The 13892-nt window shown below is 45.0% G+C and overlaps 1 protein-coding gene across 1 annotated transcript; it reads left to right on the top strand.

Moving 5' to 3' along the window:
* The first annotated feature begins 207 nt into the window (after nt 1–207).
* LOC106576400 (plakophilin-2) lies at nt 208–13328 on the top strand. Its single transcript, XM_014153541.2, has 13 exons — nt 208–697; nt 1004–1074; nt 1882–2534; nt 3244–3382; nt 3617–3824; nt 4102–4279; nt 10076–10193; nt 10515–10670; nt 10988–11164; nt 11393–11546; nt 11708–11900; nt 12204–12291; nt 12395–13328. Exons 1-13 carry the CDS (start codon nt 508–510, stop codon nt 12449–12451), a joined length of 2382 nt encoding a protein of 793 aa, XP_014009016.2. The 5' UTR covers nt 208–507; the 3' UTR covers nt 12452–13328.
* The last annotated feature ends 564 nt before the right edge of the window (nt 13329–13892 follow it).

Genomic DNA, 13892 nt, shown 5'->3' with positions numbered 1-13892 from the left:
TTGCTGACATGAACTAAGTGAGTGACAGTCAGTAACTGACATAAGAGAAAAACTGCTGATGCACAAACACATTTCGAAATAGCATATTGTGTGTTCTACTAGTCCAACTATCAACAGTAAATTGAGACCCTGACAGTTCCTAAAAAAAAAAAAAAAGTGGTTGGGTCGGAGACTTATCCGCGGGCCTATAAAGGGAAGGGCGCCAGTTGCCCATCCCAGATCTACAAGGGTTGCTATTTCCTAGAGAATTGGCCTTGTAGCCTATCAACGAGAATATTTTGGCATTCTTCCCAGCGTGTCCTCGCTTCCTTGTTTGTAAAATGATATTACAGGTGTCGACTATACAGACCACACCCCAGTGACAATGAACTCAACTGTCTCACTTGCAGTGGAACAGACTCACACCGAGTCACTGTATATGAACGGGTCGGGAAAGGACGATAGTGACACTTTTGATGAATCTGCGGGCTCTTTTATGGAATTACACGTTTGGAGAACTACGGAGTCATGGAAGCGCCGCAATTGAATAAGTCAGTTTTACCTACACTCGACTCATTCACACTTGACGCAGATGACACGAGTTTGGCATTACCACCAAAGGATAATACAAAGGCTCATTCAAGCGACCGGAGTTTTCGTGTTCAGCAACAAGTGCAGCTCACACTTGCTCGTAAGGGCAAAAAGACAACGTTCAATGGTAAAATAGTAGTTTAAAATGTGTTTTTCATTGAGTCTGTACGAATAAACAAGGTCTGTAAGATTAGCCTATTGAAATCGCCAAGGGAATTTGAATTTGAAGATGGGGGGGATTCTTAGTGACATTGTATTTGTCATGATGTTTGCAATCATGTCAGCAAACTATTATATTCAATCTCCTCTAGCCTACTGTATTTGTGGTCCTCCCATTTACCTTTCCAATAGGAGAGGGTGTGAGTCCAGATGGTAATTAGGGAATTGGTGCCGATGGCATGATCCTTCAGAACACATGTGGTTTATCTTTCAGGTAGTCATCATCTATCCAGAAAGCCATCAGTTATCACCGGTTCCAGAGATGGAACCTTGTCTGACATGAAGGTAAGGCCTGTCCTATAATACACAACCCACTATCCACAGTCACGGGTGCTTTAGTTCATCAGAGAGCCTGAATGTTAGAATTAACAGCTACGTGATTCAACTCAGGAGCAAGGGGCTTCACCCTCCATGGCAGTCAAGTGCAATGTGTCTGGAGGTTACCTGAAGTGTTTATTTTTTACTTGAATTCCCTATTTAGTGGGTCACCGAGGTGAACTTCACGAGAAACAGCAGGAAAATGAGAGTATCTATTGCCCCTAAAATAAGCTGAGGGCTGCGTTGGTTTTGAATGTACTGCCCATATGGTTTGAATAAAAACAAATTGGATAGTCTCAGGGATGTGCAGCTATTGTAAGCCCCAAGCCCATAGGGCAGAGATGGGTATCTAACACTATCTCAAAAATGTGACATATAAAGCCTTTCCTCCTGGCACACTTGACATATTTATCGCCCCTTTGTCTGTTCTACCAAACGTTGAAATTCTATCATCTCACATAGACAATTGAATTGAACTGCGTTTTATTGAATAATACCTTTGATTACTAAAGGAAACCTAAAGTGTGGCTTTAAAACACACAATACAGGATGATGTAACAATACAAACAGTGGTTATTCAGACATCAGAGAGAGCATTATGTATGATCTTTTTCCCTAAACCTTTTGTTGCTTTGAGTCATCAGAACTGTGTCCAATTATATGCAACAACTTTACACAGATGTTTTAGCATTATTACCAGAAATCTCTTTATGGTTGATTCAGTTGTAAGCCTTCTGACATGGGGCAACCACTGCTTTTCACCTTTCCATGTAGAGACACTCACCTTTGGGCCAGATCGGAGGCAGGGACTTCAGCAGCCTGTCGTCTTTGAAGGAGAATATAAGAAGTCCATCTAAGAGGGTGGATTTGACCCCAGTCACCAGCCCTGAGTTACCGCGCTCCCATCTGGCTTACGGGACACTCCGTTTCGGAACCTACACCCTCCCCGGCCCTAGCCAGCCGCCCATGATGGCTACTTCAGTGGAGCGGTCGTACGGGACAGACTTGAGGCGACGTTATGCACATTCGGAAGTGGCCCGTAGCACAAGGACGCAAGCCATGGCTAACGGTGGCAACTACCACTGGGGCCAGTCCCTCAGACAGACTCGAGGTCCTCAGCCCCTCTCTGCAGACCACTCATTCCTGTGCAGCAGCCCTGCTATTCGCACCGACAACAGCCCCTACCTGATGGAGGTTCAAAGGGGGGCGAGGAGACAAACAGGCTACGGATCATTCAATGCTACCCAGAGAGCAGAGGGCCTGGCCTGGCTTGGCCAGGTGGGGAGGGAGAGCCAGGAGCATGTGGGAGCCAAATGGCCTCGCTCGTACCCGGCCTCGCTGGTCAGCATGGAGGTGGACATGGCCCAGAAGAGGGAGGCAGTGGAGCCAGAGATCCAGCAGAAATACATGAATGAAGTCACTGCACTGTAAGACGGCTTATGTGTTCTACACAAACCTGTAGTTGATTACATCTGGCAATTAATTTAGTTTTCAACAACTCAAATCTAATGTTATTTGTCACATGCTTTGTAAACAACAGGTGCAGACTAACAGTGAAATGCTTACTTACGGGCCCTTCCCAACAATGCAGAGAGAAAGAAAATAGAGAAATAATAGAAAGTAATAACAAGTAATAATAAATGCACAATGAGCAAGGATAACTTGGCTATATACATGAGGTACCAGTACCGAATTGATTTGCAGCGGTACGAGGTAATTGAGGTAGATATGTACATACTTTATTCCTAGTTATACAGTGACTAGGATAGATGATAAACAGCAGCAAAAAGGGTCAATGCAGTCTAGGTAGCTATTTGGTTAACTATGTATCTAGCTATTTAGCAGTTTTATGGCCGTTCAGGGTCCTGTTTGTTCCAGACTTCGGTGGCTTGTCTAGACTGGCACTAAAGCTATTGTAGAAGAGTCTTCCAGAGAATTAGCGGTGGTTCAGTTGCTTATCTGTCGTTTCAGGTCAATGATTTACAGATTTAGTTGTAGGTGTATATAAATGAATACAATGGAGAGTGTGTTCTGAGGGTGAGAAATTGGATGAATCAGTCTTTGGGATTGATAAAGTGTGTGTGTGTGTTTATCATTGACAGAAAGTTCCTCTTCATTGCTCTCTCCCATACACAGGAAGCCGGAGAACAAGGTGCCTGAGCTGACATTGGAGCGGGCAGTGAACCTGCTGGGCCAAGACAATGAGGAGATACAGATCACTGCTGCCAGCTTTATTCAAAACCAATGTTTCAACAGCGCTGATGCTAAGAAGATGGTGAGCTGGGGCCCATCTCTACTACTGTTGACTTGGCCGCTCAATTAAGGTTAAAGGCTTCCAGGCTGTAGGCCTACAATACAGCTGATGTTGACTATACAGTATGTGCCATTTTCAACTAATTGGATTGGAAGGGGTATTTTCCCTTTAATTTATGTTGAGATTTAATTCATGTTGAGCTCACTCTTCATAGGAAACAAAGGTAGATGAAGATCTCTGCCTGTCTGTCCCCAGGTGTTCTACCTCCACGGTATACCCAAGCTGATCAAACTGCTGCAGAGCGACAGCGAGGAGCTGGAGCGCATAGCGACAGGGGCGCTCCGAAACATCGTCTTCGAGAGCAGCGAGAACAAGATGGAGGTGAAGGACAACGAGGGCGTGGCCCCTGTACTGCGTCTGCTCAGGAGAAGTCGCAACATAGCGACCCGGCGGCAGATCACTGGTTAGTTTGAGCACCTGCTCGTGTAGATCTGAAAGAAATCGTCGTAGAACTTTATCAATTACCAGTGCACGTATTCACAAAGTGCCTTGGAGCAGGAGAGCTGATCTAGGATCAGTTTAGCCTTTTAAATCACAATGAATGGGGGGGCTGATCCTAGATCAGCACTCCAAATCTGAGTGCTGATCTGAGACACTTTGTGAATATGTGATTGATATGAACTTACATGGTAAAAAGGTAATGACACAGGTGTAACCTAAGAATGAAACATATTCCACAGGGCTGTTGTGGAACTTATCCTCCCATGACCTGCTGAAGGAGCATCTCTCCAAAGAGGCCCTGGAGATCCTGACCACTTCTGTGCTGGTGCCCTGCTCAGGCCTGTCTGAGGGGGAGAACCCCAAAGACAGCATGCTGGCTGACCCAGACACCTTTTACAACGCCACTGGCTGCCTCCGGTAGGTCGTCTGGTCTGGACAAAGGCGTTTATTGGCCATTTGTGTGTTTGGCACTGACTTATGTAGTATCTGTGGTCAAGTATTTCTAGGGATCCATCTCAGGGAAGCCTGGGATAGACACTCGGCAGTGGGATGCAGAAAGTGGTATAGTAGTTGTTTGGAATGATCATGAAATAATTTCTTGATTGATGGTCCTCTGTAGCTTAGTTGGTAGAGCTGGAGTTTTTTCCAAGCCAGGACAGTAGGTTCGATTCCCGGGTCCATCCTTATGTAAAATGTATACATGCAGGACTGTAAGTCGCTATGGTTAAAAGCTTCTGCTAAATGGTATACAGTGCCTTCAGAAGGTATTCACACCCCTTGACTTTTTCCACATTGTGTTAGAAAGTGAGATTAAAATGGATGTCTTATTTTTTTATTCAACAATCTACACAATACTCTTTCAAAGTGGAAGATTAAAAAAATATATAATATTGCACTATAAAACACTAATATATCTTGATTAGATAAGTATTCAACCCCCTGAGTCAATACATGCTAGAATCACCTTTGGCTGTGAGTCTTTGTCTGTAAGTCTCTTAAGAGCTTTGCACACCTGCATTGTACAATATTTGCCTACCTATTAATGAAAAAAATTATTCAAGCTCTGTCAAGTTGGTTGTTGAAGATGGCTGTCTAGCAATCATTTAGTCTCGCCTTAGATTTTCAAGACGATTTTAAGTCAAAACTGTAACTAGGCCACTCAAGAACATTTAATATTGTTTTGTAAGCAACTCCAGTGTATATTTGGCCTTGTGTTTTAGGTAATTGTCCTGCTTAAAGGGGAATTTGTCTCATTTACATTTACGTCATTTAGCAGACGCTCTTATCCAGAGCGACTTACAAACTGGTGCGTTCACCTTATGATATCCAGTGGAACAACCACTTTACAATAGTACATCTATATTTTTTTTTTGGGGGGGGGGGTTAGAAGGATTACTTTATCCTATCCCAGGTATTCCTTAGAGGTGGGGTTTCAGGTGTCTCCGGAAGGTGGTGATTGACTCCGCTGTCCTGGCTGTCCTGGCGTCGCTTGTTCCACCATTGGGGTGCCAGAGCAGCGAACAGTTTTGACTGGGCTGAGCGGGAACTGTGCTTCCACAGAGGTAGGGGGGCCAGCAGGCCAGAGGTGGATGAACGCAGTGCCCTTGTTTGGGTGTAGGGACTGATCAGAGCCTGAAGGTACGGAGGTGCCGTTCCCCTCACAGCTCCGTAGGCAAGCACCATGGTCTTGTAGCAGATGCGAGCTTCAACTGGAAGCCAGTGGAGTGTGCGGAGGAGCGGGGTGACGTGAGAGAACTTGGGAAGGTTGAACACCAGACGGGCTGCGGCGTTCTGGATGAGTTGTAGGGGTTTAATGGCACAGGCAGGGAGCCCCGCCAACAGCGAGTTGCAGTAATCCAGACGGGAGATGACAAGTGCCTGGATTAGGACCTGCGCCGCTTCCTGTGTAAGGCAGGGTCGTACTCTGCGAATGTTGTAGAGCATGAACCTACAGGATCGGGTCACTGCCTTGATGTTAGCGGAGAACGACAGGGTGTTGTCCAGGGTCACGCCAAGGCTCTTAGCACTCTGGGAGGAGGACACAATGGAGTTGTCAACCGTGATGGCGAAATCATAGAACAGTCCTTCCCCGGGAGGAAGAGCAGCTCCGTCTTGCCGAGGTTCAGCTTGAGGTGGTGATCCGTCATCCACACTGATATGTCTGCCAGACATGCAGAGATGCGATTCGCCACCTGGTTATCAGAAGGGGGAAAGGAGAAGATGAATTGTGTGTCGTCTGCGTCGCAATGATAGGAGAGGACATGACAGAGCCAAGTGACTTGGTGTATAGCGAGAATAGGAGAGGGCCTAGAACTGAGCCCTGGGGGACACCAGTGGTGAGAGCACGTGGTGCGGAGACGGATTCTCGCCACGCCACCTGGTAGGAGCGACCTGTCAGGTAGGACGCAATCCAAGAGTGAGCCGCGCCGGAGATGCCCAACTCGGAGAGGGTGGAGAGGATCTGATGGTTCACAGTATCAAAGGCAGCAGATAGGTCTAGAAGGATGAGAGGAGAGAGAGTTAGCTTTAGCAGTGCGGAGAGCCTCCGTGACACAGAGAAGAGCAGTCTCAGTTGAATGACCAGTCTTGAAACCTGACTGATTTGGATCAAGAAGGTCATTCTGAGAGAGATAGCAAGAGAGCTGGCCAAGGACGGCACGCTCGAGAGTTTGAGAGAAAAGAAAGAAGGGATACTGGTCTGTAGTTGTTGACATCGGAGGGATCGAGTGTAGGTTTTTTTGAGAAGGGGTGCAACTCTCGCTCTCTTGAAGACGGAAGGGACGTAGCCAGCGGTCAAGGATGAGTTGATGAGCGGGGTGAGGTAAGGAGGTAGGTCTCCGGAAATGGTCTGGAGAAGAGAGGAGGGGATAGGATCAAGCGGGCAGGTTTTTGGGCGGCCGGCCGTCACAAGTCGCAAGATTTCATCTGGAGAGAGAGGGGAGAAAGAGGTCAAAGCATAGGGTAGGGCAATGTGAGCAGGACCAGCGGTGTCGTTTGACTTAACAAACGAGGATCGGATGTCGTCAACCTTCTTTACAAAATGGTTGACGAAGTCATCCGCAGAGAGGGGGGAGGGGGAGGAGGATTCAGGAGGGAGGAGAAGGTGGCAAAGAGCTTCCTAGGGTTAGAGGCAGATGCTTGGAATTTAGAGTGGTAGAAAGTGGCTTTAGCAACAGAAACAGAGGAAGAAAATGTAGAGAGAAGGGAGTGAAATGATGCCAAGACCACAGGGAGGCTAGTTTTCCTCCGTTTCCGCTCGGCTGCCCGGAGCCCTGTTCTGTGAGCTCGCAATGAGTCGTCAAGCCACGGAGCAGGAGGGGAGGACTGAGCCGGCCGGGAGGATAGGGGACATAGAGAGTCAAAGGATGCAGAAAGGGAGGAGAGGAGGGTTGAGGAGGCAGAATCAGGAGATGAGAGAGACCATCTGAGTAATGTCGGAGGAGAGGGAAAAGGATACAAGGTAGTGGTCGGAGACTTGGAGGGGAGTTTCAGTGAGATTAGTAGAAGAACAGCATCTAGTAAAGATGAGGTCAAGTGTATTGCCTGCCTTGTGAGTAGGGGGGACGGTAAGAGGGTGAGGTCAAAAGAGGAGAGGAGTGGAAAGAAGGAGGCAGAGAGAAATGAGTCAAAGGTAGACGTAGGGAGGTTAAAGTCACCCAGAACTGTGAGGGGTGAGCCATCCTCAGGAAAGGAACTTATCAAGGCGTCAAGCTCATTGATGAACTCTCCAAGGGAACCTGGAGGGCGATAAATGTTAAGGATGTTAAGCTTGAATGGGCTAGTGACTGTGACAGCATGGAATTCAAAGGAGGAGATAGTCAGGGGAGAAAGAGAGAATGTCCACTTGGGAGAGATGAGGATTCCAGTGCCACCACCCCGCTGACCAGATGCTCTCGGGGTATGCGAGAACACGTGGTCAGACGAGGAGAGAGCAGTAGGAGTAGCAGTGTTTTCTGTGGTAATCCATGTTTCCGTCAGCGCCAAGAAGTCGAGGGACTGGAGGGTAGCATAGGCTGAGATGAACTCTGCCTTGTTGGCCGCAGACCGGCAGTTCCAGAGGCTGCCGGAGACCTGGAACTCCACGTGGGTCGTGCGTGCTGGGACCACCAGGTTAGAGTGGCAGCGGCCACGCGGTGTGAAGCGTTTGTGTGGCCTGTGCAGAGAGGAGAGAACAGGGATAGACAGACACATAGTTGACAGGCTACAGGAGAGGCTATGCTAATGCAAAGGAGATTGGAATGAAAATTAACTAAACAACTGGGGAAGCGAGAGAGCAGGGCCTCCCTCACTAACCATTCACTGAAACACTCAAATATAACTTTTCCAACTTCCACTTTAGAAATTATAATTGATGTAAACTACAGTGGTTCAATGTTTCCAGGAATAGGCTCAAACTTAGTTTATTCAGTCTGTTGGAAAGCTGACTGAACCAAGTTTTCCCTCTAGGATTTTGCTTAGCTCTATTTCATTAATTTTTTTCCTAAAAAAAACCTAATTCTTGCCAATGACATAACTCTTTGTATTCAGGACAAAAAGTTCATTTCTTTGCCACATTTTTTGCAGTTTTACTTTAGTTCCCTGAGCGGTTTCCTTCGTCTCTGGGAACTGAGTTAGGAACAGTGTCTGTATCTTTGTAGTGACTAGGTGTATTGATACACCATCCAAAGTGTAATTAATAACTTCAACATGCTCCAAGTGATATTCAATGTATTTTTTACCCATCTACCAATAGGTGCTCTTCGCGAGGCATTGGCAACAAAAAACAACCTTCCTGGACTTTTTCGTTCAATCTTTGAAATTCTCTGTTCAACTGCGGGACCACACAGATAATTGTATGTGTGGGGTACAGAGAAGGTGTAGTCATTCAAAAACCACGCTAAACAATATTATTGCACACAGTGAGTCCATGCTACTTTATTATGTGACTTAAGCACATTTGTACTCTTGAACTTATTTAGGCTTGCCGTAAAAGGGTTGAATACTTATTGACTCTTATACTTATTGACATTTCAGCCTTTCATTTTGAATTCATTTATAAACATTGCTAAAAACAGAATTCCACTTTAACATTACAGGTTATTGTCTGTAGGTCAGTGACACAATCTCAATTGAATTCATTTTAAATTTAGTCTAACTCAACAAAATTTGGAAAGAGTCAAGGGGTGTGAATACTCTCTGAAGGCACTGATTATTATACGGTGTCCCAGGCGGTTCATGTGCAATCCATCTCTCACCACAGTGTTACATCTCACAAGGCTTTGTCAAGCATATTATATTTATCTCTGACAGCCTCCTCGCCATGAGTGAGAACTGTGAGGTTCCTCAAAGGCCAGCCGAGCTTATGCTACTGTTACTCCTTTCTACCTGGCAAAACGGGCATGATGACTTCTGCCTCGGCAGCATCACCTCGATGGAGCAGCAATGCGCTGGAAACAATATCCATTGATTTGGTTTGGCACAGATATACCACCTGACAAAAACAACATGGTTTAACAAGGAGTGTTTTGCTTTTGCCTAGCAACCGATACAACTGAAAACAGTCCGGGACTAAATTATTAATGGAGCCCTCTCCCTCTTAGTGGCTCTAGTAGAATTGAAACCTCTGAATCCATATTGGCTGGTGCTATCAAGCCCTGGCAACCATTGACTTGTGTAACGCTGAGGAATTCCTCAGTCTTTGGCCTGATTTAAAACGAAAACACATAACACACCAACTCACAGCCATAACCTTGGGTCATCACTAATGTTACTGTATTTGGCTTGACGTTAACAAAAAGGCTGCAGAATATTTAAGGAATAAATAATGACCATTTGGTCACATGGATTGAAGCAACTGTCATGTTTCTTTCTCAACGTGCTGACTTCATCTAAAAGGAAGTGGACCAGTTGACTCATTGACAAGTGGTTGAAATTAAAGTGAAAGATGAACTCATGTTACTCTTTTTCTTATGTTTCCTTTGTGCTTGGAATACATGTTGCTATCTCTCAACACAGAGACATTTTATTACAATGACCTATTCTAATGGCTTTATCTGCAGACAACAGAAAACCTTGTTAAAGTACACCAAATATCTCTCTGCTACATAAACATTTGGCTCATCCGGCCAACAGCTAGGATAGATATTTAGCCAGTTTGGCCAATGTCTGGAATGTAAAAAATGCTTTTGTTGTTGCCTAGTGGCGATAATGACAACCTGTCATTGTTGTTGTCAGAAACATAAGCTCGGCTGGTCCAGAAGGGAGAAAAGCCATGCGGCAGTGTGAGAACCTTATTGACTCACTGGTATACTACATCCGCGGGACCATAGCTGACTACAAGCCTGATGACAAGGTACTGCATGTGAATGACTAAAGTAACATTTACTAAGCTTTTGTGCAAAGTGTTCACTTGTTTATTTTTGTACAAGCATTACTAAACATTTGTAGGTGGAATAAATATTGACACAGGGAAATTAAATAACACTGTTTTTGCCTATATTTTATTAATTTATGTCTCTAGAACAACTTATTCATCTCTCCTTTTATTGTTAAATATTGAGAACATCATGAACCAGCTCTGTTCTCCAATATTTTTTTTTGCAAAAGACATCTGCAGAATGTTTGATCTTAAAATCATAGTCCCCTGAACAGAACCACTTCTTTCCTCCCACAGTCCACAGAGAACTGTGTGTGCATCCTGCACAACCTCTCCTACCAGGTGGAGCTTCCACAGAAGTACGCCAGCGAGCTCCATGAGTCTCGACTCAACCTGGCTCCAAAGACCAAGACCCCCGGCTGTTTCGGCACCCGCAGTGCCAAAATCATCCAGGTAGGCTCCCATGACCTCTATGTCGTGGCTGTTATCATCTTTGTTGCTCTTATGTACTTGACATGCACTGTTTCTATCTGGTTACAAATAAGTTATTACCACTACAGTAAATTAGCAATTCCTATGTTATGGATAAGCTGCCTTGGTAAGTGGTAAAGCATACATTTTGAACTAACTCTTTAAGCCCGGTTTTCTTTGACAAATGTATTTGTTAAAAGCCTTATACACATTAATTGAAATTGAATGTGAAACCTGGTATCTGGGAGTTAACTTTGAATTAAAGGGCTTTTTGTTTTCTGGTTGTTTTGGTCCTGTAGCGTCTTGAACCAAAGCGCCCTCTGCTGGAGGAGAAGGGTAGTCCCTGTGGGATAGAGTGGCTGTGGAGCGCCATCACTGTGCGCATGTACCTGTCAATCATGGCCCGCAGCATCTGTCCCTACACCCAGGAGGCTGCCATCGGAGCCCTACAGAACATCACAGCTGGGAACGGCCTGGTATGGCTATATCACAGATCTTTGATCCTATTTCTATGGGCTATGTACTCTTCTGGGAGTATGGAATTGATTTGCCCATGGGTTTGATTGGAATAACTACAATACAGTCACACGTCTATTATATTGTAATGACTTGACTGTATAGTATTACATTGATGTGACTACTATATTGTGCATTACTATATTGACTGTCAGTTGGATGTTGGGCTCATGGCTCTGTTTGGGCAGGTATCCCAGGCCATCGCCCACACCATAGTACAGCGGGAGAATGGTCTACTCCAGGCCATGAAGATGCTCCAGGAAGGAGGGATGGATGTGAAGAAGACTGCTGTGTCCCTGCTATGTAACATCTCACGCTACAGAGAGCTTCACGCTCACATTGGTGAGCTGGGAATTGACTCATCAACTACAATGTTTTAGCCCTACATAAGTCCCACAATGTATTTTCCCTTGGACTTGTAAGTGTATGTAAAAGCAAAGAAGCATAAAAACCTGCCGCTGTAGAAAATCAATCTCTCACGAAGCGTTCCACTCTCTCTGTAGTCAAACAGTTGTTGCCACAGCTGGTGGTCATGTTACCCAACTCGGACACGAGCACAGACCTGCCTACAGAGGTGACTGTGTCCCTGTGCCACATACTCATCAACCTGAGCCAGGATGAGACGCAGCATGTCAGGGCCATCGTCAACCACGGGGCGCTGCCCAAGATCATCAACATCAGCGCAAATGACAACGGGTCAGTGGGTAGCTTCTGAAGACCATGGCTGCGTTCCAGGCTGACTAATTTGCCTGGATTTAACATGTCAACTAACCACATCATGGTATACTGTACATGGTAATCTGATGCCCGAATACGCAGTCGATGTGGCACTGTTGGTTGATGCTATGCAAAGACTGCAGATGGCCTTAAAATGCACTGTGTTATTCCTGAACATTATGAGTTGGATTGGAGGGAATTTATTTTAATCTGTTAAACCTCTTCTCCTTGCTTTATGCTGTTCCTTTAATGTCCAATGACAGTAACCTTGTGTCCCTTTAGGTTTGGTCCCACCAGGGCTGGCCAGGCAGCCTGCATCCTACTACACAGCATGTGGAGCCACTCAGAGCTCCACAGGGCCTACAGGAAGGTAAGGCCCCTATACAGTATAACCTCAAAGGATAAGAAACATTTGGTGTGGTGAAAATAGTTGTTAATTCATCTGTGTTGCTTTTCCTCTCATCATTTGGTAGGCTGGCTATAGGAAAGCAGACTTCGTCAATAGCAGGACATCCAAGGCTGTACATTAAATCCGGGACTAAGCAGAGGATCACAAAGCATTGTGCTGATTGAGGCAATAGTGTAGTTTCTCTTCTGTATGGACTTGGATGACTCAATTCACTGCTTTATAAAATACTTGTTTTATGTGTTGACTTTTCCAGTGTGTGTGTGTGTGTGTGTGTGTGTGTTCCAGTAACAACAATTGCTGAAAGCTCTTGGTAGCAGACCAAGTTGTCTACGATGGGGAAAAACAATGATGAAAAACAAAACTGATGGAGGATCAGCAATGACTTGAATTCCATTTGAAGGAAGGATTTTGAGTGTAAAAAATTGAGGAATAAAATGAATCAGCATAGAAGTGGAAGAGAAGTTAAGGATAACATTATGTACTGTATGTTAGTCTAATGAATATCATAACTGAAGTTGTAAAATATCGTTTTGATGTTAACATAGTTGGGGTTAGTAAACTATATTAAATTACTACATGTCCACAATCATGGATTTTTGGGGGGGGGTCAATCAATCAATCAATCAAAAACAGAGCCATGAACATCGCAGATAGACATGGTTTCTTATTCTACATGCCAAAGGGCATGTTTGTTCTACATAGCAGATTTCTATCTGAATGTAACAAAATGTTGAGTCCTGCTGAACGCACCCCTGGTGTGATATCTCTGTAATGCAAATAATCACTAGAAACTAGAGGGTGACAGAGTGCTGATAAAAATGCATAAAAGCCACTAAATATTTCATCAATCTGAAGTTGATATATGTATATACATATTTGTTAGCCTACACATTGCACTCGAGATTACTTGGGAACTGCATGGTTAGGTAGGTGTTGAATCGTTTTGTTACTACACTGTTTTAGTACTTTGCTTAAAATAAAATATAATTAGGGTTTAATCATGAAGGTTGAATGGTTATCTTGTGGTGCTAGTCTTGACAGCAAAAACGCATCACTTTGTCCGCCCGGCCACCTCCCAGTCCCACCTTTCAACTGCATCTCTTTGCGCGCCGGAACGTTGATCGGCTGCGCTTGTATGTCATCCCGGCAAACGTCAGATCCATTTAGGCCCATAGATGGCTTCTCATTTCAATTTTTGGCTCTTAGCCAGACTACTTATCATGTTTTCCATGATTGTCATTGAGTGGATGTAAGTGACAAATCAGTGCTTCGCGCTATACCTACATGACAACGGCAAAGACACTCACGAACTACTCTAGACAGACGGGTTGCCTGCCACAATGTTACCAATGGGCAGATTCGATTATGCTGAAACGCGGAGCACCGGGCATAAACCAGTCACGTCATTGGGCGAAACGGGGAGGGAGGCGCTCCCTTCTCGAATTGAATAGTAATCTCCACCACTCGGTCATTTTGTCAACAAGGCATCGTCCACAAACATAACAATCTTATCCATAACTAGTTAGAGAATTCTAAAATTTTTTCATTCGGATGGCATGCAC

This window comes from Salmo salar, chromosome ssa17, assembly GCF_905237065.1.
Source record: "Salmo salar chromosome ssa17, Ssal_v3.1, whole genome shotgun sequence".
In the NCBI taxonomy this organism is placed as follows: domain Eukaryota; kingdom Metazoa; phylum Chordata; class Actinopteri; order Salmoniformes; family Salmonidae; genus Salmo; species Salmo salar.
This window is presented reverse-complemented; position numbering and strand designations above follow the sequence as displayed.

Bases quoted from the DNA above. Each gene is read 5' to 3' on its own strand.
- LOC106576400 (XM_014153541.2), top strand. From the start codon at position 508: ATGGAAGCGCCGCAATTGAATAAGTCAGTTTTACCTACACTCGACTCA. The intron at 10,671-10,987 runs GTAGGCTCCCAT...TTGGTCCTGTAG, and splicing joins GCAGTGCCAAAATCATCCAG to CGTCTTGAACCAAAGCGCCC. The intron at 12,292-12,394 runs GTAAGGCCCCTA...ATCATTTGGTAG, and splicing joins TCCACAGGGCCTACAGGAAG to GCTGGCTATAGGAAAGCAGA.